We start from the raw sequence: 24,900 nt of genomic DNA, 5'->3' as shown, positions 1-24,900 counted from the left end.
GTTTTGTGGGCGTTATGTTCTAAACTTTCTGACAGCATGACGTAGCAAGAGTCCACTGAACGCACAGTACGTCGATGCGGTAGTGAACGTGAAACAAACGAGAGAAGTCTGGTTGGAAAGGACCGTGGACCTGTCCAGCCCGCTAACAAAACTGACTCCGATCGGGCCACAGCGAATCATAGGAAAGCCCGAGGCCGCTGAACACTATGGGAAACACAGAGAGCGGCTGCGGAGTTGGTAGTGGTGACGAGGAAGATGTCGAAACAGAAAGCCCGGGGTTTGCGGAAGGTAGTCCGGCCTCTGCGGCCACAGGCGTCGGCGTGGGAAGTGGTGGTGGCTCCGGTTCAGGAAGAAGTGGAAGAGGATCAAATAACCCTCCAGTGCCGGGCTGCGGACCACCCACCCCTGGAGTTCTTTTAGAACAAGTCAAACTGAGAGAGGCTGCGGCCCGCATTAGCGATTCAGGGGTCGCCATTCCGGAGTCAGTGCTTTCCGGGAACGAGGGCGTCTTGGTACGATGGCTAGAGGACCGGCTGAGCCGGGGAGAGGAGTCGGTTAATGTTGAACAATTTTGCGAAATGCTGGAGAGCAGAGACGCCCCGCGAGATGAGTGCGAAGAGGTACAAGAATCACTGTGACCACAAGACAACTTAATAAGACCAACAAAGAGTCTGTACTATTGTACTGACGGAATTGGAATGTCAACCGATAGCTTATTATGTAATCCGCTAGTGTTTATCTCAGTGGTTAGGATAGCTTTTGGGCCTCCATTTAGGGATAGGTAAATAGCCTACAAATGCCGATTGTTTTAATGTCAAGGATGGTGCGGACAGTCAGAACCAATAACGAAGACATAGTTCTTATTCTCATACAGGTGTCTATGACGCCAACAGAAAACAAACACACCACTTAGTAAGAATACTTTACTGCCACCCTAGTGATTTTTTGTGTGATATTCTTTAGTTGTAAAAACTTGGGTCCTCTCTGCTCTTACTGCGCATGTGTGCAACATGTGTCGTGTCAAGTCATGCGGTAATTAGTGAATGAGACCTCTGTCATGAATGACTGTTTGCTCGCCTTCATCTCTTTTAAAGGTTTATGACATTGTCTGCTTAGGTTTGCTGGATGTCGAATTCCACAGCTCTTTAAACAACTCTGAAACTAATTAGAACCTCATTTCACCAGTTCTACCTATCAATAAGTCTCTGCTCTACCTCTGTCTCATGTAGTAAAGTAAGAACATTGTTTGACCGATAAGAATGCAGATATTCATACACCTCACCAAGTTCTTTTGATGGAGTTTGTTTCTGTCAGTTTCACCCATAAATCACAACGCATGTTGTTTTGTCCCACATCCTTGGGAGATGTGTTTAGGAGAATAGAGGATCCTTGCCCCTTGGTTCATGCTCAAATGTACCACTGTGAGTTAGAGTTCTTATTATGTGTTGTGTTCCTGTACCAGGCCTTTGGCCAGTTTGACGCCGAGGGAGATGGTGTTGTGGATGTGGAGAACATGCTCATGGCTTTAAAGAACTCCAACGGAGCCAATCTGCAGGGAGAGCTGAGTCATGTGATCAGACAACTCCAGGCCTGCTCTCTTACCCCAGGTAGGAACTCGGACCTTGACGGGTTTCTTTTGCTGCTGCGTTGAGGGGGAGAAAATGGGGGAAATCATTGTCTTCTTGTCAGAAGGCTGAACGGTTAGGGAATCGGGCTAGTAATCTGAAGGTTGCCAGATTGATTCCCGGCCGTGCCAAATGACGTTGTGTCCTTGGGCAAGGCACTTCACCCTACTTGCCTCGGGGGGAATGCCCCTGTACTTACTGTAAGTCACTCTGGATAAGAGCGTCTGCTAAATGACTAAATGTAAATGTCTTCTGGGAGGGTATTCAGACACTTGGGATGTGACCTTTTCATAGGGGTCACGTCCAGATCCTGCTCTCTCGCTGTGCGATCCCTCCTAACAGAACCCCCCTCGTCTCTCGTTCAGGATTTGTCGACATATTCTCCAAGTCCAAAGATCGCTTGGGGGCGCACGCCTCCAAGATCCTGAAATTCCTCCACAGGAATCGCATCCCCAGCAGTGCTATCCCCTTCCCCGTGCTGGAGGGCTACAACAGCATCTGCACCATGAGGTCCACCGTGGTGCAGGACTTCCTGGAGTTCCTCCTCCAGAAAGAGAAAGGTGAGGGGAAAGGGGTTGGACCTGACGGAAGCATGGTCAGAAATGTAACAGCTGTGGGTGATGGTAAAACGGAGTAGGCAAGTAGTGCGGCTGTCGTGAAATCCCACGGAAGTCTTTGTATCCGGTGTCTAACTCCTTCAGCTTGTGTTCCTGCCCCGCCCCCCCCCCCCCCTCCCTCCTGTCAGATTTAGACATCCAGTACAGAGCGGAGCTGAACCGGGATCCGGAGGTGGACAAGGTCAAGGTGGTCACTCAGTGCTACAGCTTCATCGAGGCTTCGTCGAACGCGGTCGACATTTACAAGATGACTAACGGGGAGACGGTGTCCTTCTGGCAGTCGGACGGCAGCGCGCGCTCCCACTGGATACGGTGGGCAAACCTTCAAACCTTTTCAGACTCGACTCAGTCCTGTCCGTTTCCCACAGGTTTCCTTCCTTTGCCCTCGTTCCTAGTACATCCCTTGGGCCTGCTGTGTGGTGAGGTGCTAACGTTGTGATGTGTGGGTCCCCCCCCGGCCAGGTTGAAGATGAAGCCTGACGTGGTGCTGAGGCGCCTGGCCATCTCGGTGGCCTCCAACGACCACAGCTACATGCCCCAGCTGGTGTCTGTGGCCGTGGGCAAGAACCGGCGCTCGCTGCAGGAGATCAGGGACATCCGCATCCCCAGCAACGTGACGGGCTACGTGGCCCTCCTGGAAAACGCCAACATCACACACCCCTGTGAGTCAGCCTGCCTCTAGATCACATGACTAATCCTCCATAATGCTTGTTTGTGTTGTATGTGGAAGGCTACGAAGACAGTTTGGTTTAGGTTTTTTTTGTGCCCGTTTTTATCTGCTAATGAATGGAAAGGGCCTGTGTCGGTTAGTAATGGATTGTTTTCTAGTGGAGAATTTCATGAGCGTCTGTTCTACCCCTCCCAGACATCCAGATCAACATCAAGCGTTGCCTGAGCGACGGCTGTGACACGCGCATCCACGGCCTGAAGACGCTGGGCTACCAGATCACCAAGAGCAAGGAGGTGTCTGTGTCCGACGCCTCGGCCATCTGGTACCTGTCCCTCCTCACCTCCCTGGTCACGGCCTCCATGGAGACCAACCCTGTCCTGGCCCAGACCGTCCTCCAGAGCACACAGTGAGTTCCCGCTTGAGCTCCCGACCAATGGGATGACGACTTTCCCCCACATGCTTTCTAAAGACGCGCTGTGGTTTTGTTTTGTCCGTGCGGAGACGGTGAGTTTCTTGTGATTGTGTGTCATGTAGAAAAGCATTACAGCACATGCCGCCGCTGTCCCTGACGCCGTCTTCCACCGAGTTCCCCAAGTTCTTCTCCATGAACATCCTGGAGGAGGTGGACGGCTTTCTCCTCCGGATAGCAGAGTAAGGTCCATTCTCCTGGCCTCGCGGCAGCACACCGGCATCATTGAGTCGGCGTAACCCACTTGCAACAGAATGACGTTTGCACTTTGCCCCAGTGCGGTCTTATCATCTGTGATTGTGTAAACCAAATACCCTTCTTTTCACTTGGAAGACGTGCACACAACCACACACATCTGAAATTCATCTGAAATGCAGTCTGTTCCCTCCTTGTGTTTCCCACCCCTAGCTGCTGTGTGACCCCTGATGCTGAGTTGACCCTGCTGGCCTTTGCCCTGGCCAGGGGCAGTGTGGCCAAAGTGCTCCAGTCCCTGTCTGGCATCAGTGAGCACCTCCAGGCTGACTACAGAGCCTCCCCCCTCATCTCCTCCATGGCCTCCGTCAGACTACGCCTGTTCTACCGCAACGGTAACCACAGACCGCGCGTACAGCTCCTTTGTCTCACCTAGGAATTATGAACACGGGCTGGTTTCAGTGGGGGGTGAACTGTTGACCGTACGATCGTCTATCGCTGTGTGGCGGTTGGTGGCGTGCTGAGGTGTCCTCTGTTGTCCCACCTCCTCCAGGGAAAGCGCTCCAGCTTCACCTGCAGGCCTGCGACGTGAAGGGCAAAGAGGAGAAGTCGGGGCCGGAGAACATGCTGACGGAACCCGCCACCGGAGACGGTACACTGGCAACACTCCTCTCGCCCTCTCTCCGGAGAGCGTGCTGTGCATTCACCTGGATGCGACTCGGCCTCTGATTGATCCGAGGCTCATCGTATTGAGTTTCATTCCTCTTGATGTTAGACGCTCCTTGTGTTCCTGGGCAGGGTTCCTGACGGAGAGCGGCAGGAAGAGAGCCAGTGTGATCCTGTCCACAGAAGACCAGAGCACCTTCCAGGTCACTCAGATGAAGATCAAAGTGAGTTGGTCTTCAACTCACTTCCTGGTTCTGTGAAAGCCTGAGGTCAATCCTCAATGATGAGACTCCTGGACGTATGAAAGCACAGAGCACACGTCCCTGCCGTAGTAGTGTGTTCATAGTGATGTGTCATCCATCCAGTAACTATCACCCCTGCACTTGATCTGTGTCATAACAGGTACGAAAAGGAGCCATCGGAGCGAGATGCGGCCTTGTGTTTGCCTACAACGAAGGCGACACTTTTGACGCCGAAAAGCACTTCAAACGGTTTCAAAAGTTTGACTCGTGGGACTACAAGGACTATAAGGAATTTGTACAAGACAAGTAAGGACTTGACCGATACGTGTGGTTCATTATTCATCTGGTGTGTTTATAATCTGTTTATATTCTGTTTCCTGTCGAGTGTGTCGGGGGGGAGTTAGCAGACAGCCAGTGCTGCCGGTCTTTGCGTTATGGAGGCGTGATCTGTGTGTGGGCAGTGAGACATGGGTGGCGCTTGGCTATGAGCTCCCCTCTGCTGTCATGTGACCTCTGCTGTCATGTGACCTCTGCTGTCATGTGGCCCTGCAGCATGAGGATCCCGGCGCAGGCGGAGGATGAGCCCATTGGCTGGTTCGAGCTGGAGGAAGACTGGAACGATGTGGAGATCAAACTGCAGCAGTGCCGCATCGCAAAGGTGCGCGCATACCCTCTCCGGTTTCATATGACTCACTTGTGGTTTTTCTACCCGTCTCTTTTCAAATTCATATTTGCCTGACTCATCCTCCCACATACTGTCTGTTCATCCGTTATCCATCCCGGTTAGATCGTTTACTTGCAAAATAAAAACATCTCTGAGTCTGCAGTCACCCGAGGTAAATGAAATACCCGTCGTCTTGATAAACCGTGACTTGACTTCCTGTCTCTCCCCCCGTGTGCAGTTCCTGATGGTGAAGTTCCTGTGTGCCAGGCAGGACTCTGCCGAGCGCCTGGGCGTGCAGTCTGTGAGCTTCAGCGGCTACATGTGCCCGGGGGCGGAGAGGCTGGACGAGCTGGACCACCTGAGCCCCCAGGGGGACGGCTCAGAGGAAGACACGGTCACGGGCCTCACCCTGCTCAAGAAGACCCTCTTCTTCATCCAGCAGCTCACCCGGGAGATGGTAAACACCAGGAGTCAGGCCTTGGGTCTCCATGATGTATCAGTACTAGGCCGGTGTGGAGTCGTGTAGGGGCGCGTCGAGGACGACATAGTAACGACTCCTATCTGTCTGTGACTCTGTAGGATGCGTCCCTGTTCAAGCAGAAGTTCCTCCTGGACTTCAGTGGCCTCAACCTGACCCTGTTCTGGAACTTCTACAACAAACTCAGGAAAATGTAAGACGCCTGCCACAGCGACACACTCTGCTTCATCACCCCTGCCCACCCCCCAAACGAGTCAGACCACTGTCTTTCTGGCGAAAACGCACCCATTCTAACCCCTGTCTGTCTGTCTGTCTGTGTCAGTGAGGGAGAAGAGGTGATGAAGAGCAGAGTTCTGTTGCTTCAGCTGCTGCAGAACTGTTTCCTGGTTCTGCCCAGCCCTCCGGAGTCCCAGGGCCCAGGGGAGGGGGAGGGCCAGGGGGCCGAGGTGGGGCCAGCAGCAGCTGCCTGCCCCTCCACATCCAGCAGCTCTGAGCCAGACTCCTCCAGGGCCGTTTGGGAGCTCTACACTCACCTCTGCTGCAGTAAGGGACTCTCTCTCTGACATCTAGGGGCCCACAGGGACCAAGAGGGCTGGCTAATTGGCCTAAATGAATGTCCACGTTGTTCTGTTGTTGTTGAGCAGTTGTGGACGGTGCTAAGATGGAGGGCTCTGTGGAGAAATCGCTGAGGAAGGAGGCAGTGAAGGCTATTCTGAATGGGGCGGCCATCTTCTTCCCTGACAAGCACAGCAGGAGGGAGAAGCTGTTTAACATGATGGTGAGACTGGGAAAGGAACCAGATTGACGGTTGCCATCTCAGCCTCACAACACTAATGGGCTGTCTGTGGTTTCATGGTTTCGTAATGTTGTTTAAAACCGTTTCAGAAAAACATCACTGAGGAAGACCAGCTGGAGTCAGTGAAGCTGACGTTTGAGTCTTTATGTAATTACTTCAGGTAAAGCACATGTACACACACACACAAACCAAATTGAACATACCAATATCAGTGTAAATTGCCATTGAGAATGTGTGGAGTTGAGCTGTGGTCCGCTGCCTGTGCCGTGCAGTGACCAGGATCCCAGCGGCCTGCTCCTGCTTCCCCCCAAAGGAGCCCCGGCAGACTTCGACATCAGCCCCATCCTGACGGTGATGGAGACCCTGCTACTGGTGGCCACGCGGGAGGTCAGCCCCCAGCCCTCCCTCCGCCCCGGCCCTCCCTCCGCCCCGGCCCTCCCTCCGCCCCGGCCCTCCCTCCCCCCGGCCCTCCCTCCCCCCGGCCCTCCCTCCCCCCGGCCCTCCCTCCCCCCAGCCCTCCCTCCCCCCAGCCCTCCCTCCAGCGTCTCTCTCCACACTGTCACCACACAGCATGTAGGCCCTCTGAGATAGGCACTGCTCTTCCTTTTCTAAATCTCTTGTCTCTCTCTCCCCGTCGCTCTCTCTCTCTCCCCGTCGCCCTCTCTCTCTCTCTCTCTCCCTCTCTCCCTGCCCCCCCCCCTTTCCTCCCCAGTGCGAGGTGATGATGGTGGACGTGAAAGGCGGGGCCAGTCGGACGGTGCTGCTGTCTCTGTTCTGGGCGCTGCAGGGCAGCCTGCTCTCCTGGTGTTTCCTGCAGCTCAAAACAGGCTCGGCCAGCACGGCCTCAGACCTGGCCAGGGACATCCTCGTCAAGTGTGAGTCACCACCACACCACACCACACCCACAGCAACCACGCTTGGCCTTTGTCCTGCGCTCCTCCCGGCCGTGACTCATCCGAGCTTGTAGCTGGAAACTCAGGGCTTTGTGGTCCAATCGAAAGATTTATCAAGCAGATTATGCGTGTCGCGAGTTGCGACAGAAATGTGTGCTGAGTGAATCGTGCTCAACGCGAGCCTACATGTTGACGGGGTGAATACGCGTAAAGAATGCCTTTGTCACGTGACCTGTCGAGCCGAAGGGCTTCAGCAAAGGAACGATCAGGCAGTGGAAGTGTCCTCTCCTCCTCCTCCCCCAGACGTGAGTCAGTTCCTGAGCAGCGCCAAGGCTGTGCTGGGCAGCCTGCTCCAGCGCCACAGCGGGGCCGAGATCACCGAGAAGCTGAGCAGATCCATCCTGGCCATCACCACCAGACAGCTGGTAACCTCCCACTTCCTGTCCCCCTCCCCACCCCCTCGTCCCCCCTTCCCTCCCCACCCCCTCACCGCTAGTGTGCTTAAACCATCACGTCGGTTAGCCTCGACGCAAATGCTAATGCTAACCCCCCCCTGCCGTGCAGATGATCTTCTTGCTGGAGCTGTGCTCCCTGGACATCCCTCACTCCACCCTGCTGCGGAACTTCTCCACCCTGGTGGAGCTGCTCAAGAACCTGTCCAGCGACACGGGAGACATCTTCTCCAAGGTCAGTGCACCGGGCGCCCAACAGGATCGCCGGATTAGCGTACTTAACCCTGTCATGCAAGTGGATTTGTGGGTCTGATTGGTGGTTTAGTCTGGAGCTCAAACGGAGCGCGGCGTTGAGCTGTTCTCTTCTGCGTTCCTGCCAGGTGGACCTGGAGAGCTGTCAGCAGCCTCAGCAGCCGGTGGTGCTGAGGACCTGGAACATGGAGTCCACCCACAACTACGAGAACAGCCGCCACGAGACCACCATCTTCGCCTGCCCCGGGGCCACGTCCTTCGAGCTGGAGTTTGACGAGCGCTGTGAGACGGAGAAGAGGTGAGGGGGGGGGGGGCGACCGACCGAGGTCCGCACTTAGAGAACCCGCCCCGAAAACCATGTCTTTGTCACTGACCCCTGCTGTGGTGCCTCCGGCAGGTATGACTACCTGGAGTTCACAGACGCTCGAGGGGGGAAGGTCCGCTACGACATGAAGGTTGGGAGCGAGAAATGGCCCAAGGTAGGAGACGATGGCGACATCACAAAAAGGGGAAATGGACCAGTTTTTCCCCCCCCGTTTTCTTCCTGACGCCTGCTGTGGTGTGTGGACCCCTACAGAAGGTGACGTTCGAAGCGGGACCCCAGCTCCAGTTCCTCTTCCACTCCGACAGCAGTAATAACGAGTGGGGCTACAAGTTCACCGTGGTGGCCCACGGCCTGCCTGACATCACCGTGTCCTGGATGTCCGACCTGCAGCTCCTGGTGGCCAGGCTCATGGGACGCCTAGCCTCCAGGACCATGGCCCTCAAATCCCCCCACGGTGAGTCAGGACCCTTCCGCTCCTCCCAACCTGGAGCTACTGTCCACTTGATCGACCCTAATATTTACCCAGACTTCCTCAAGTTCTGCCAGGGTGCTGTGAGCCAGAAGGTCATGATGTGCTCTTGTCTTGGCAGAGATTCGCAGTATAAAGGAGCTTCCTTCGGGGAAGATGGCCCACGTTCTGTCCTCCCCTCTCTGGAAGCCTGTGTTTAGACATGGACTCTGCAGCCAACCCAAGGAAGGGACCCCTGCCCTCCCCAACGGCCAACCTGACCCGGTAGGACCATCGCTTAGGCACCAAGCCAGCTGGATGCAGACATAATCGATGTCCGGGAAACTCTAACGCATGTCTGCTGCCCTCAGCAGAAATCGTGGCAGGCTGCAGACTTTGTTTGCTTCCTGGAGGACTACGCCCGCTGGAATCCATCCCAGGATGCAACAGACAGCAGGACGGAGCTGATGAAGGCCCTCATGCTGGCGTGCAAGAAACAGCCGGTGAGGAACGAGATAGGCGGGGGGTCGAAGGTGGACCAGGCAGTGAACGCTATCTGGGCAGCCATGGTTTACCACACGCCAGCCCTGCACCATGCCCTCAGGACCTATGGTGAATATGATATGACGGCACTCTATGCTTGGCATTCACCCAAGGGTTGTGTTTATTTTAATTGACGTCGTACTTCCTTTTTTCCTCGTCACCTTTGTGAGTAGTGACCCAGGGCGGACAGTCCGGTCTGAATGACGAGTTTGTTCAGGTGTACTCGCTGGCTGAAGGCATCAAGACGTGGATGGTGAGTGTGGTCGATGTGTTTTGGTTTGACTGCTGAATGTTTGGGTTTTGGTTCCATACCACGAGGTCAATGCTCACGCCGTGTGTGTGTGCTCTGCAGCTGGAGATGAAGCAGAGGTACCTGGTGAGCAAAATGAACGTTCCGGAAGAGAGGAACGACGGCCAGGGGGAAGTGACCATGGAGTCTCTGGGTGAGTAATGACCACTGGCGTTACTGATGCCCAGAAACATGAAGAATCAGCTCTCAGTGTGCAGCTCATCATTTCTCCCCCATGTTTCTCTCCCCTTGTGGTGCTGTAGCCGAGGTCTGCATAGAGAAGAGCCTGTTGCTCTTCCGGTTCACCCCCAGCGGAGCAGCAGGGCGGGACAGTGACTGGCTCAGGCCTGCAGAGGGCAGCGTGACTCCTCTCCTCCGCTCTGGCTCCATAACAGAGGGAGACTTCCAGCCCAGCCCACCCGTGGGGCCCCAGGCCCAGGCTGCGGGCCCCGAGGTGGGCAGTGAGCCCAGAGCAGCGGAGCCAGACCAGGCCCAGGCCCCCAGGGTCCAGACCCAGGTCTCCACAACCTCCGACGCGGGGTCTGGCCCCAACAGCCTGGGCCTCAAGGGTTCCACCGAGAGCCTGTCCTCGCAGCCAGGGGAGCCCGCCTCGCCCTCCACCTTCGCCCGCAGGGTTCCCTTCAGCCGCGGCCGCCTGCGCCTGCTCTCCTTCCGCTCCGTGGAGGAGCCCTGCCCGCCCCCCTCTGTCAGGGAGCGCTTCGCCCTCCTCAAGCACATCCTCCACTTCATGAAGGCCCAGACTCTCACCACCACTAGGTGTGCAGCAGTCCCCTGTCCACTCACACATCATCTTACCTTCCATCATCCCATGTGTGCGGCCAATGATGACAAGTCTTTGAATTACTTATAGTTTGACCTATAATTTATAAAAAATACAAATAAAATACAAATCTTCTCTGCAGTGTTCTCCAGACGCTGTCGCTCAACAAAGCCCAGGCTCTGAGCGTGTGCAGGGTGCTGGAGACGGTGCAGCAGTGTTTACTATCCCTGGGGAAACCTCACCTCTTCCAGGCCCCCTGCATTCTGTTCCTCCAGGAGCTGCTGGCCTGTCAGAAAGACTTCACCAGGTAACGTCGCCGCCGCAAGCGAATCCGGAACGATCCCTAGTTCATCCTGTTCCCGTCGTCCTCCGCGCGCACCCTGACTCGAGGTTTCCTTCTCTCTCCGTTCAGTTACTTCTCCCAGCTGTCGGGCAGTGGCCAGGAGCTGAGAGAGGAGGTGCGGAGGTCCTACCACCGCCTGGTGCTCCTGCTGGTGGAGGCCGTCCAGGGCTTCAGCGGCCTCCATGAGAAGTACGCCGACACCACCTTCCTGCTACACACATTCTCTGGCAGCCACTCGTCATTCACCAACCTTTCCCAATTTCGGCGATGCCATATCCCTTTTGAAGCCAGGTTTCTGTTTTGTCGATGAAGTCAATGGGACCGTTGCTCTTTGCCCCCACCCTCTGTCGTCCCCAGGGCCCTACTGCCCGCCCTGTCGTGCGTGCAGACCTGCCTGCTGCACCTGCTGGACATGAGCTGGGAGGTGCAGGACCTGGCCCTGTTCCAACAGATCAAACTGCCCGACCTCCTGCTCAACATGTCCCAGGACAACATCAGCGTGCACGACATCGCCATCAGGTACTGAGGCCCCCCCCCCCCCCCCCCCCCCCCCCCACAGGATGGCACCACCTAGTGGACAGGAGAGCTCTACTCCTTCTCTTCCCAGCTCTGCTCTCTGATGAATATGAGCCAGACGCCAGGTCGTGGGTCAAGCTAACAGCGATCATGTCTGGGATGTGTTTGTGTTTCAGTCAGTGGACGGAGGAGGACGAGATCACGGACTACAAGAAGAATCGGGACTGGATGGACGAGTGCGTGGACGGCATGTTCGAGAAGTGGTACGACAAGATCGACGAGGAGGGCTCCATGGAGGACCGGAGGAAGGTAGCGTACAACGGCCTCTCCACCTTGAACACGGCCCTCCCAGTCGCCCGGACGGGGAACTAAAATGTGTGCTGACGAGAGATACCTGCTTTGTTCGAGTCAATATACGACACGGCGCCAACCAGGATGCTTTTGATTTGGGGGGGGGGGGGGGGGGGGGGGGGGGGGGGAGCAGGACTCGTGGGCCAAACATTCACACGTCGCCTCAACTCACGACGTTCACATTGGAAACCCCTAACGGAGAGACGGTTTCTTGACGGGAGCCTTTCTCACGTTAACCCCTTGGTGTCCACAGATGCACATGTTCATCGCGCGCTACTGCGACCTCCTCAACGTGGTCATCTCCTGCGACGGCTGTGAGAGGATGGCGCCCTGGCACCGCTACCGCTGCCTGCAGTGCATGGACATGGACCTGTGCAAGACCTGCTTCCTCAGTGAGACAGCACGCACGCACGCACACACACATTAGATTCCCCCTCCCTGTTTCCTGTGTGCTGACCCCCGTGTCCTCCTGCCGTGACCCCTGCTCCACCCAGGTGGGGCCAAGCCAGAGGGCCACGAGGACGACCACGAGATGGTGAACATGGAGTACGCGTGCGACCACTGCCAGGGCCTGATCGTGGGCAGCCGGATCAACTGTAACGTGTGCGAGGACTTTGACTTGTGCTTCGGGTGCTACCACGCCAAGAAGTACCCCGACAGGTGACGCGCTGCTAAACACACTGTGGCAAATCCTGTTTTACATTTACATGTAGTCATTTAGCACACACTCTTATCCAGAGCGACTTACAGTAAGTACAGGGACATTCCCCCCGAGGCAAGTAGGGTGAAGTGCCTTGCCCAAGGACACAACGTCCTTTTGCACGGCTGGGAATCGAACTGGCAACCATCAGATTACTAGCCCGATTTCCTCACCGTTCAGCCACCTGACTCCCAACTGTTTTCTTTATTAGCAGGCGCTTGTATACAAAATGACTGTATGAGGGGAGGGCAGTGGGGGACGGGGGGATTTGAACCGATCTGCCGGCAAACAGGTGTGCAGGTACGGTCCGGTTTCACCAGACTGACGTGTTTTCGTGGTCGTCCTCTGTCATCCAGTCACCTGCCCACCCACCGGATCACCGTCTACCCCATGGTGACCATCCGCATCAGTGACCGCCACCCGCCTCATCCAGCCCTACATCCACAACTACTCCTGGCTGCTGTTTGCAGCCCTGGCCCTGTACACCTCAGACCTGAGCAGCGACTGCCAGCAGCAGGGGCAGCCTCTGGAGGCGGCCAGCCTCGCCCAGGCCTCCGTCCTGCAGTCATGCTGCTCCCAGCTCATCACAGAGTGCCTGCTGAAGGGACAGAGTGGCAAAGGTGGGTGTTTACAAAAAACAAAAAGATGAAAAGAAATAGAATGCAATGTGAATGTCCCCCGCAGTGCACCTTGGATCCACTAGGGGGCCACCCGAGCATGTTTCAGTCAACCTGTCGTGTCTGTGACCACACTCCAGCCCTGCGTTCCTCCGCGCTGCTGTCCCTCCTGTCCTCCAACGAGTCGGCGTCCGAGAGCGAGCTGTGCCCAGCCTCGCCCGAGTCCTCACAGGAGCTCAGCACCACCACCGACACTTCCTCGCTGCCCGGGAGCACTGCTGCCATCTGCTCCCCGCCGCCCCCTAGGGACAAGGTGAGCCACTGCACCCAGACAAACGGTACCAGCTGCACACGCTCAGTGCTCCCAGCTCACGAGTCCTCGTCTTCCTTCCCCGTCTGTGCGATAGAGTAAAAAGCGAGGGAAGGAGAGTAAGAACGAGAAGAAGGTGGGCTCGCCCCCTGCTGGCGTGGAGGTGTCCTCTCCGGAGGGGGAGGAGGGGAAGAAGAGACTGGTGACCCAGGACACCCTGGACTCCTCCAGCCTCAGCCAGACCCCGTCTGTGTCCAGCGAGGGAACCCTCTCTCCTGTGGTCCGAGGTGAGACAACCGAGACTGCCCCGCACAACAACAAAAAAACATTGACAAGACCGCCCCCCTAACCCTAACCCCCCCCCCCCCCCCCCCCCCCCCCCCCGCCAGCTGAGATTCCCCATGGAGCTAACCCCGTCTTATTCCCCGCCTCAGCTCCAGAGTCCGGCTCGGACACCGTGGCCTCCCCGGCCTCCGAGGGCGTGGACGTGAAAGAGAGGGATGAGAAGCTGGCCAGGGGGCCCCTCCAGGAGCACGTGTTTGCAGAGTGCTCCAGGGAGAGGATCTTGGGGCTGCTGGCGGCCATGTTGCCCCCCGCCAAACCGGTAAACCGCCCGCCGTTGGACCCCCTAAGATCTGTGTGAGGCCGGGGCGCCTCTCGCATCGACGTCGCTGATGCTTACCCCCCATGCCTTGCCCCCCCCCCCCCCCCCCCCCCCCCCCCTCTCCCTACAGGCCGCGACCCTGTCCCTGTCCAGCCTGACCCCCATCCTCCCCCAGCTCTTCAGAGTGGTCATCTCCAACGCGGGCTGCCTCGACGAGACCTACCACCTGACCCTGGGCCTGCTGGGGCAGCTCATGCTGCGGATCCCGCCCCTGGACGCCGACGCCGCCGTCACCGAGGCCCTGGCCGACAAGTACGAGCTGCTGGCCCAGGGGGGGGGGACGGGCGCCGACACGCCCGGCTGGAAGACCACCCAGCTGCTGTTCTGCCTGGGGGCCGTCTGCCTGGACAGGTACCGCCAAGGAAGCTACCCTGCTGGGGGTTTACAACGTACAGGGCTTGAGGCCGAAACGAGGCCTGATCAGTGGTGTTTTTTCTCTCTCTCTGTCTCTCTCTCTCTCCTCTGTGTAGTCGTATTGGCCTGGACTGGGCATGCTCAGTGGCTGACATCCTGCGGAGCCTGAACGCCTGTCCAGAGTGGAGCGTGGTCATCGCCGCCTTCACCGACCACTGTATCCAGCAGCTGCCCCACACGCTGAAACGCACCAACCTCTTCACCCTTCTGGTGCTGGTGGGCTTCCCAGAGGTACGGCCAGCGGAGAGGAACGCCCGGGCGTTCCCCACACCACTGTCTGTCTATCACGGCCTGTATGGCTGTGTCTGTATGGCTGTGTCCGTACTGCCAGACTGACAGTGTCCCCCCTCTGCCTCCCCCTGTCTCAGGTGCTGTGTATGGGCACCCAGTCGGTGTTCATAGACAACGCCAACGAGCAGCACCACATGATCCTGCTCAAGCACTTCACGGAGAAGAACCACGCCGCCGTGGTGGACGTCAAGACCCGCAAGAGGAAGACAGGTGAGGAGGGGAGGAGGAGGAGGAGGAGGAGGACTCCGTATGCGCTCACCGCAGCCATGCTGAAGGGAACCCTCAAAACAGCCGTACAGAATGCGTGTCTATGGAGGCAGAACAACCAACGTGGACCGTAGTGCTGTCCAACGAGTCCATAGCTCATTCCAGCTCTGCGACGTTAACCCCCCCCCCCCCCCCCCCCCCGCTCTCCCCACAGTGAAGGACTACCAGTTGATCCAGCCCCAGGACTCCATCACCGCAGCCGTCCCCCCGGACCAGGGCGAGGCCCAGGCCGCGGCGCCCCAGACCCAGCTCAGACGCTACCTCAGCAACTTCACCTCCATCATCAGCCACCTGCTGCAGAGCGGCCTGGACTTCAACGCCCCCGAGGCGGTGGAGGCCAGCTGGGTCCTCTCCCTGGCCCTCAAGGGCCTCTACAACACTCTCAAGGTACGCACCTCACCCAGACAACACCTGGACAGGGGCACAACGTGGGCTTTCATAGCCCACTTTAGAAGGATGTATCTGGGCACACTGTGCGACTGTCCACCTCCTCTCCTGAGCAGAAGCACGGCGTGGAGCAGACCCAGGAGGCCATCCAGCAGTCTGGGCTGACCCAGCTGCTGGTCAGGAAGTGCAGCAAGGGCACGGGCTTCAGCAAGCTGTGGCTGCTCCGCGACCTGGAGATCCTCTCCATCATGCTGTACTCGTCCAAGAGGGAGATCCACTCCATGGCCCAGGACTCTGAGCGCGAGGAGAGGGAGCCCGACAAGGAGCACGACTCGGACCACTCCAGCTGCTGCACCGACGACGCCGACCCCAACCGGCCCGACCCCCTGGAGGGGCTGGACGAGGAGACCAAGCTCTGCTTCCAGGTCAGGGAAGGGACGCCCCCCCACGCTGTGCGCCGGCCCAACACGGCTGTCGAGAGGCCTCGCTCACGTGAATCCGTTTGATCCTCGTCGTGTTCTTCATCTGTGTTTTTGTTGTCGTCGTCGCAGATCACCCACGATGCTTTGAACGCCCCCCTGCACATCCTGCGCGCCATGTACGAGCTCCAGATGAAGCGGACCGACTCGTTCTTCCTGGAGGTGCAGAAGAGGTGAGGCGGGGGTCAGATGCCCCTTGGGGGGGCGTGGAGGGGGGGGGGGGCGGGGTGGAGGGGGCGTCAGGGAACGAGGAGAGGTAGAGGCAGGGAGACGCGTTCTCACCCGCCGGCTTTGTTCGACCCCCCCCCCCCCCCCCCCCCCCCCCCCAGGTTCGACGGCGACGTCATCAAGACGGACGAGACCATCCGGGCCCTGGCCCAGAAGTGGCAGCCGGCCAAGCGGCCTCGCTCGGAGGAGAAGAGCACCAAGGCGGTGGACACGGACATGATCGTGGTGCCCTGTGTGGTAAGCTGCCTCCTGGCCCTCCTATCGGTCCCTCGGGGACCAGGATGTAAACACACCCTGTCAGGGAGGGGGGGGGGGGGGGGGGGGGCCTGTGTGTGAGAGAGAGCTGGTCGAGCTTCATCCTGTCATCTCTCCCCGCCAGTCCAAGCCCAGCCACTGTGAGAAGGCCACGGAGGAGACCAACGTGGTGACCCAGAAGCTCATCACCAACTCGGAGAGCGACCTGCAGCTCAGCTACGCCAAGCAGCGCCGCACCAAGAGCTCCGCCCTGCTCCACAAGGAGCTGGACGCGCGCAGCAACCGCGCCGTGCGCCAGTACCTGGTCAAGGTCAACCAGGCCATCGCCACGCTGTACGCCCGCCACGTGCTGGCCTCGCTGCTGGCCGACTGGCCCCAGGGCGCGGCGCTGAGCGAGGAGGCCCTGGAGCTGAGCGGCGCCTCGCACATGGCCTACATCCTGGACATGCTGATGCAGCTGGAGGAGAAGCCGCTCTGGGAGAGGGTGAGGAGGGGCTGGGAGAGGGTGTGGAGGGGCTGGGAGAGGGTGTGGAGGGGCTGGGGGGGGGGTGAGGAGGGGCTGGGAGAGAGTGTGGAGGGCTGGGGGGGGGGGGGGGGGGGGGGGGTGAGGAGGGGCTGGGAGAGGGTGTGGAGGGCTGGGAGGGGATGTGGAGGGGGGGAGGGGATGTGGAGGGGGGGAGGAGGCCTGGGAGGGGCTGGGGTGTTGGGCTGTAGAAGCAGGTTGGCTGGAAGCTTGGCTGGCTGGCTGGCTGGCTGAATTTCTGGTTGGCTGGATATGTGTGGGCTGTATGCTGTATGCGTCGACGTTTCCAACAGCGTGTTAACAGCCTCCGCTTGATGTTTCCAGATCCTGCAGAAGGTGCTGAAGGGCTGCAGCCAGGGCATGCTGGGAAGCCTGTCGCTGACCGCCTGCCAGTTCATGGAGGAGCCAGGCATGGCCGTGCAGGTCCGCGAGTCCAAACACCCCTACGACAACAACACCAACTTTGAGGTGGGTCGCCGTGGGCCTCCGGGGGGGGGGGGGCATTTGGAACACGCCGTGCGGCTCCCTCTGAGGAGGCGTCGCCGGCCTGCGAGGGCCGTGACGTGACCGTGGGTCCTCTCTCTGGTCCTCCCTCTGCTTCTGTGTAGGACAAGGTGCACATCCCGGGGGCCATCTACCTGTCGGTGAAGTTCGACTCGCGCTGCTACACGGAGGACGGCTGCGACGAGCTGGTCATGGCCAGCAGCAGCGACTTCCTCCAGGACCTGCACAACTTCAGCGGCTCTCCTCACAAATGGTCCGACTTCGAGATCCCTGGTAAGGGCCGCGGGGGGAGAGGGCTGTTCCCTCCCAGTCGTGCGAGGGGTGCATGAGGGCGAGGGGGTGTTCCATGTCCTCAGTGTGACGTAGGGGGTGTGTGTGTGTTTGTTTGCAGGGGACACCCTCCACTACAGATTCATCTCCGACATGAGCAACACCGAGTGGGGCTACAAGTTCACCGTGACCGGGGGCCACAGGGGCCGCTTCCAGACAGGTCTGTCTAGAAATACACCCCCCCCCCCCCCCCCACACACACACACACACACACACACACACCTGTCCTGGCAGCACTGGGAGAGTGTGACTGATGACCGGTGGGGAGCAGTCCGCGGGAGCAGCTGTGCACCTGTCACATGTGGTTTGGACTTGTCGAACGGGAGCTTCGTTCAGCCCGGCTCTGCCGCAGTGAGGCCCTGCTGATGAAGGGCAAGCAGACAGCAGGGGTACACACCGCTGTGGGGGTCCCCCAGGTGTCTCTCCTCATGAGCCTCATGAGCCCCACAGCCAAGTCACCCAGGGAGGCTTCCATCTCTGTGATACACAGGAGTCAGGGGGCTGAGCGGTTAGGGAATCGGGCTAGCAATCAGGAGGTGGCCGGTTTGATTCCCGGCTCTGCCAAATGACGTTGTGTCCTTGGGCAAGGCGATTCACCCTACTTGCCTCAGGGGAAATGCCCCTGTACTTACTGTAAGTCGCTCTGGATAAGAGCGTCTGCTAAATGACTAAATATAAATGTAATACAGAAAATGTGTTGGGATTGTGATTCTCCTATACCGGACACGGCTGTTTTCTCACCTCTCCTCTCCACGGTCAAACAGGTTTCGAGATCCTGAAACAGATGCTGGCCGACGACCAAGTCCTCGGACATCTCCCATTGGCCGATATCTGGGAGTGGCAGGTGGGCGTGGCTTGCCGCCAGACAGGAAACCAGCGTTTGAAAGCCATCCATTTGCTGCTCCGCCTTCTTCAGTGTCAGTCGCAAAAGTGAGGCCCCACCTTTTACACACACACACACACACACCTCATTCTGTCATTCGCTCAGGGCTCATAGAATGGCAGGTTGCTGTTTGGCCTAGTTTAGAAGAAACTCTTACAGTAACACACCGGATTCAAAGTCCAGCCCCGCTCATAAATCATCACATCCTCGGGTGTGAACATATACAGTACCTGTTCATTACAGAGCTCATCTCAAGCTTCTAGAGCTGCTGAACGTCCTGGGATGCTCCGAGAGCAGGTCCTCAAGTCTCTCTGCCCAGCCTGTCTGCAGCTCAGCTGCTGAGCTCCAACACGCACGCCCCGGATTTGCATGAAGGTCCCAGATAGGCTTCATGTCCCGATAGTTGCCATGGAGACCAGGCCCCTGTATCTGTTGGGTGGGGGGGGGGGCATTTGCATGGTTTCCCGCGCGGCCTCGCCCTGTCCCGTCGCCGTGACATCACCGAGGAAACGCACGACGTCAGTGGATCCAGTGCATCACTGGAAACCAGCATAAGCCCACCTACTGTCCTGCTTAACATTCAAAGTGTGTGTGTGTGTGTGTGTGTGTGTGTGTGTAGGGGCTGTGAGCTGGCCCTGCTAAAGCCCCTGTGGCAGCTCTTCATGACCATGGAGAGCGGTCTGAGCCAGGACCCCACCAGCATCACCGTGCTGCTGCCCCTCCACAGAGCTCTCACTGAGCTGTTCTTCATCACCGAGGCCCGGGCTGAGGTGAGTGGGCCTCTCTCTCACACACACACACACTGCCCCCCACCTCACACACACACACACACAATGCCCCACACCTCACACACACACACTGCCACCCACCTCATACACACACAAGTACGCTCGGTTGTGTCTCTCACCAACATATACACGCGCGCACACTGGCATACAGATTCACGTTCAGCTGCGCACAACACTGTTTACCGTAGAGATGAAAAGTTTGGAGTCCATCCACTGGTAGCTCAATGGGGTACACAGTATGGTGTCTCAGTCAGGCAGTGTAGACCTGTCTGTGTGTGTCTGATAAACCGTGTGCTCTGGCCCACCGGCCCACCTGCAGGGCCCTGGCCCAGGTACCAGGCCTGCCATCTGTCACCGCCCCGCGCTGTCACTCTGCCACCCTCCCTGGGTTGATGATGGGGAGGCTGATAGAGTGGCCCACCTCTGAGTGTGTGTGTGTGATGCCAGCTGTTCACCTGTCTTGAGTTATGGGGGGGGGGGGGGGTTGACTTTCTCTCTACCTGGACGACATTGTTGTCAGGGAGCTGCAGTTTGCATCCGCAGACCACTAGGGGGCAGTAGCAGCTCTCCTCTGCAGCACTGTCACAGGCTGGCATACCAATGAGGTAGCCTGAGATGGCCTCCACAAAGTGACACGCACGTAGAAACACACATTCTCTCACACACACACAGACAGACACACACAGACACACACACACACTGAGGAGATGCAGAGGATCCTCGATGGCCGACCACCTCGTCATCCCACAGAGCAAACAAAGACTTTGCAGGATTTCAATGTGCTGCACAACCTTTGTAGCACTGAGTCACCCTCCCTCTCCTCACCGGGGAGGGAAGTGTTGAGAGAGTAGAGAGAGGAGGGGCATGACAGAGGTGTGTGTGTGTGTGTGTGTCACACCTGCTGTGTGAGTCGTCAGGGAGGACCATGCAGGCTCTGGAACGGGTCAGCTGACAGACCTGTGTGTCCTGGGCAGCAATTGGGATCCCGAGGCCCTCCAAGCCACCAGCCGGTGGAACAGTGCCGAGTAATACTAGTAAACAAAGGAATGTGACAGTTGCTGAACAGGAAGTGTGTTGCAGACAGGCTCTGACTGTACGGCCCCGCCCCTGTTACACTCTAGCGGATGGTGGGAAACAGTCGTGTCAAGTTTCAAACGAAAACAAGTCAACTGTTAGGGTTTACATCCGTGTAGAGTTCGAAGACCTCAGGGGGAAATGCTCTCCAGCCGAGTGATGGGCTGCCTCCGAATGGCCCCGCGCGGTGTGTGAGTCCTCGCTAACCAGAGGGAGCTAGCTGTGCAGGCGTAACGCCCGTCATCACCTCGGCACTAAAAATAAGGCTGAGCCCTGAATATGCTCAGTAGCTCATGTCGCGTTGACATTCGAGCTAGCCCACACCAGAGTAACGACACCCAGCTTTTGTTCACAGTTCCATCTTAACACTGCTGACGCCGCGCGCGGCTACTGCTGCCCGGGGCCACCGACGCCTTCCACCCTGTCATGGCCGAGTCATCACAGGGGGGACATGGAGGTGACGGCTGGTTATACAGCGCCATACCAAAGAACCTCTCCGAAAGCCATTTCTATGTTCATCAAGGGGAAGGAATTTAAACGAAACCGCACACATCCTGAGATATATATACAGGAGGGGAGGGGGGGGGGGGAACGTCACGCGCTGTCGGCCGAACAAATTGTGGGAGGATGTTGTGGAGCATAAGCAGGCGTGCGGGGAGATGGATGGAGGCTGGAGGATCTGGCCTGTGTCTCCCCACACCACTAGAGCTGCATTTGGAACGTCACGGCCCATTTGGGGCTCTATTTCCTCTTATCTACGTCCTCCTAAACTCCCCTTTGGCGGACGCAGACGGGGCTTTTCTCTCAAACGTGCCTCGGGTGGGGGGGGGGGTCAAATCTGCCTGATTTGATTGTAAATGTGTGGATCTTTGAGACCACGTTCCTTTCCGAAGCCCTTTCCGATGCGCCCTTCGGAGATGGAAGGAGAGGCGGGCCGGGGTAGCGAGGTCTCCGTGCGGTATAAGGGAACACCTGTTCCAACACCCTGGTCCATACAAGCCACATGCACTTGAAAGCTAAAAGAGCTCAGCTCACTTCTACCTCATTTCCCGCCACCCCGTGTCCTGGCAGTGTATTGACCAGCTGTGTATGTGTGTGTTTTCCAGGAGCAGGGCATCCTCCAGGAGTACCTGCAGGCCATGACCACCAACGAGCAGCTCGTCAATCACACTGTCCTGGTAAGAGCTTCCACAAGCCCTCCTAGCGCCTCTCTGCTGATCCGCAAACCTAGAAATCAATCCAGACGTGTGTGTGTGTAGGTAGGCTACATCTGCTCAGACCAAGAGGTTAGGCTACTTGGGTGTTGAGATGTTTGACCGTCCTCAGAATCCTATTTCTCAAGCCTCACACCAGGAAGGTTGTCTCAGACGTAGCGTACCAAGCGTAGCGTGGCCCGGATGGTTCCATGGGCTGATATGTGGGCTCTGGCTTGGTGCCTGGAGAAGCACTTCACCGCGTAGGCGGGATATGCCGCAACACAATCGCAATAACACTCGAACATTCCTGCGACGGCCTACTCCTGCTTTGAAGAGCAGTTCACCTATAGTTGAGATCTCCCTCTGTGCTAGTAGTCTTGGCTCTCCCCCCCCCCCCCCCGGAACAGTGAATCACATAGCTGCTCACAACACCCCCTCCTGCCCCGGCCCCTTCCCCCCTCGCTGGGCACAGTGTGTGGGCCGTGATTAGGACTAATGTATTTAGTAATTACTGCCCATTATGGTGCGTGGCCGACTGGGTAAACCAGCATCGTGAGAGAGAGAGAGAGAGAGAGAGAGAGAGAGAGGGAGGGAGGGAGGGAGGGAGGGAGGGAGGGAGGGAGGGAGGGAGGGAGGGAGGGAGGGGGAGAGGGAGAGGGAGAGGGAGAGGGAGAGGGAGAGGGAGAGGGAGAGAGAGGGAGAGAGAGGGAGAGAGAGGGAGAGAGAGGGAGAGAGAGGGAGAGACTGCGGCAGAGAGTCAGAAGTGGGAGGCATGATACATACATACTAGTGTCTGCGGAGGGCTGTACCTGGCACCACAGACCTTATGCATGGCTGGGGGGGGGGACTGGGTCTCTGTACAGAACCAGTGGCCCCAGTGGTCACTGTCTAGGTGTATTTTCAGCTTGACGTGAAAATGAATAGGTCCCCTAAGACTCGATAGAACTCTGGTCTGTTCATCTTTTCTTTTGATGTGCTCTCATTTTTTCCCTCTCTATTTCTCTCTCTCTCTCTGTGTTTGTCTCTCTATTTCTATGGCTCCTGCTCCCTCTTATTCACTCACTTTCTGTATTGTATTTTATTACACAGGCTCTGAAGAACATTGCAGCCATAAGCCTGGCTATCAGTTACCCCAATAAATCGACCAAGCTGCTCAACATGTCTCCCTGAAGGAGAGGTGGGGGTGAACGCAGGAGGAGGACACAACCGCGTCGGAGAGAGAACGAGAGGAGGGAACCAAAAACAAAGAAGACCACTCTGGACGGTTTTCCCCACTGGAGGAAACCCCTTTAACCTCTCTCAAATCTTCTCACCGTTCTTCAAGAGAACATGGTTCTCAACAGCACCTTGTGTCTCTTCTTAGTCATTTTGCCTTAGGGGGAAATCCAATGGATCAGCATGTGTATTTAACAGACAGGGACAGTTGGTGTGTGTGTCTTTATTTTCAGGAGTTATTTTTTTATGTAAAGACGCTGCAGCCCCTGTGCTAAAGGAAGTGTGCCAAATTAGCCACTTTTTGGAGGAAGGCAGGGAGGGAAGGAGATGAAAGCTCTATTTTCTCTTCTTTTTGGGTGTTTTTTCCTCCCCTAAACACAAGCCACCTTGGTTTAGACAATCGATCACAGTGAAAGCAGGTCACCTTGCCTACTTGCCTGTCTCTCTGTGGACATGTAGAGCAGCCTAAGAATACAGGCCAGAACAGAGGAGCCTCATTACTCTCTCAGAGAGCTGTGACCTTCCATCTCGCTGAGCCTCCCCTTCTCTCCCCACATCCCTCTCCCCACATCTCGCCCCGGTGTACGGGAGAAGCAGTCACTGTGCTCTCTCTTTTGTCTATCAAACGACTGAGAGGTTCATATGGAACAATCAGCACTAGACCTTTATGACCCAAAACACACCGCCTATAAAATTGACTGTTCACATTTGTAAACTATCACAGTGGACAGGCATGGTGTTTACAGTCCGTAGAGTAACTTAGCTCTTGTACTTTGTCTGACTGTCACCATTGCTATGACGACCAGTAATGGGTCCAGTCCTTGTACGGAAAGATTGGTCTGTGTCACCGGGTTCCACATTGTTGTGTCTGCGCATTCTGGCTTTGATTATGGATTGGAAAGATTTGAGCTTGTGTTATTAATGATTGGCCTGTACGCACACAGTAAGATGACTGTACAGAACACACACAATCCTGTTTCAGCACTTCACTTTTGAATAGCAAGAACGGAATATCACCTCACCTTCTCAACAGTAATGTTTCAGTGTGACAAATTGATGAAGTGATTAGTGAATGAGTCAGTTGCCAGTGTGTCCAGATAAATATAAGCTTTCTCGAGTGCAATTTGTTCTCATCAGCGAATGTTTCAACACACAGTTGGATTTTATTTGAGTTCCAAAGATTATTTTTTCTTTTCTTTCAGTTGGATGGTTTTATTCATTAGTTCCTTTGTGATGACCTATCAGGACGATCGTAGAGATGAAGCCACAAAAGCCCTTATCTTAAAGCAGCTTCTCCAGATTAGTTTTGACGATTCTATTGAGCATAGCGACGGGGCGTTTTCAGAGTTTTCCATTTTTTTTCAGTTTCGAAAGTTTTACGTGTGACTTTAAATAGGAACGATGTTGGTGAATGCCAAAGAAACCCATTTTGTCAAAACATGAAATGTGTGTGACGTGTGTCTCTTCCGGAGCTTGTCCTGGGCCCTCCAAACACGTCACCAAGCGGTGGCCCTGTGTCCCAGGAGAGGAAAGGAAATGTCCAGAGTGGAGCAGCTTGCCTTGTTCAGGTCATGCGCCTGCACCAGGGGTAAAGGCTCTGGGCGCTAGCTGATGACAGTCAGTCTCCACCAGTTTTGTTTACACGTGCGTCAGCCATGTTGGGTGTGTGAGTGTTCTGGCCAGCCCACATGGACCTCTCCCCCTCAGAATCCAGCTCAACAGCGCCTCACGTATCTACAATGTGCCTACGGTTAAAAATGAAGCAATCATTGTTTAACTCATATTATCTAAAGTCTTCATTAATTATATTTTTAAAAGAGAAATATATTGTTTGATTTGAGCTTTTTTCTATCTTTTTACTTTTTAAGGTTGTTTTTTTTGGGGTTGTTCCTTTCAGTTGTTGATTTGTTATTTGAAACTGACCTAGGTTTGAATGTACATAGCTGTGAATACTGCTAATTGCAAATAGGAATAACGCAGAAGATTCTTTCATATCGACCCCCTTACAAATAAGAATTCTAATATATTGTCACTGAAGGCTAGACACTTCGATTTTTTTGATTTTGTATGCGTGGCACATTGGGGAGAAGAGGAGGGGGAAAAAAACGTACTGCTTGGATTGAATTGTAATCCATTTTTAATTAAAAAAACGATTTGATGCGT

The 24,900-nt window shown here is 56.4% G+C and overlaps 1 protein-coding gene across 1 annotated transcript; it reads left to right on the top strand.

The window, feature by feature from the left end:
• The first annotated feature begins 31 nt into the window (after positions 1-31).
• zzef1 (zinc finger, ZZ-type with EF hand domain 1) lies at positions 32-24,900 on the top strand. The gene is given in 55 exon segments (XM_047020736.1): positions 32-620; positions 1,463-1,607; positions 1,991-2,185; positions 2,371-2,554; positions 2,705-2,904; positions 3,108-3,318; positions 3,447-3,563; positions 3,790-3,968; positions 4,127-4,225; positions 4,372-4,463; positions 4,642-4,787; positions 5,034-5,139; positions 5,384-5,602; positions 5,725-5,816; positions 5,946-6,166; positions 6,268-6,401; positions 6,509-6,579; positions 6,692-6,806; positions 7,132-7,294; positions 7,616-7,737; positions 7,877-7,999; positions 8,145-8,314; positions 8,414-8,495; positions 8,594-8,795; positions 8,932-9,074; positions 9,161-9,401; positions 9,506-9,585; positions 9,685-9,775; positions 9,885-10,398; positions 10,545-10,709; positions 10,815-10,934; positions 11,103-11,264; positions 11,438-11,570; positions 11,866-12,004; positions 12,107-12,272; positions 12,669-12,732; positions 12,734-12,932; positions 13,070-13,242; positions 13,337-13,526; positions 13,674-13,843; positions 13,974-14,254; positions 14,374-14,548; positions 14,686-14,818; positions 15,030-15,262; positions 15,379-15,687; positions 15,814-15,914; positions 16,071-16,206; positions 16,349-16,708; positions 17,072-17,215; positions 17,356-17,524; positions 17,643-17,741; positions 18,346-18,511; positions 19,084-19,234; positions 21,433-21,504; positions 22,612-24,900. Coding segments are annotated over 55 exon segments (9,162 nt in total). The 5' UTR covers positions 32-206; the 3' UTR covers positions 22,693-24,900.

This window comes from Hypomesus transpacificus, chromosome 5 (genome assembly GCF_021917145.1).
Source record: "Hypomesus transpacificus isolate Combined female chromosome 5, fHypTra1, whole genome shotgun sequence".
In the NCBI taxonomy this organism is placed as follows: domain Eukaryota; kingdom Metazoa; phylum Chordata; class Actinopteri; order Osmeriformes; family Osmeridae; genus Hypomesus; species Hypomesus transpacificus.
The sequence above is the reverse complement of the archived record's forward strand: the minus strand, read 5'-3'. Positions and strand labels throughout refer to the sequence as shown.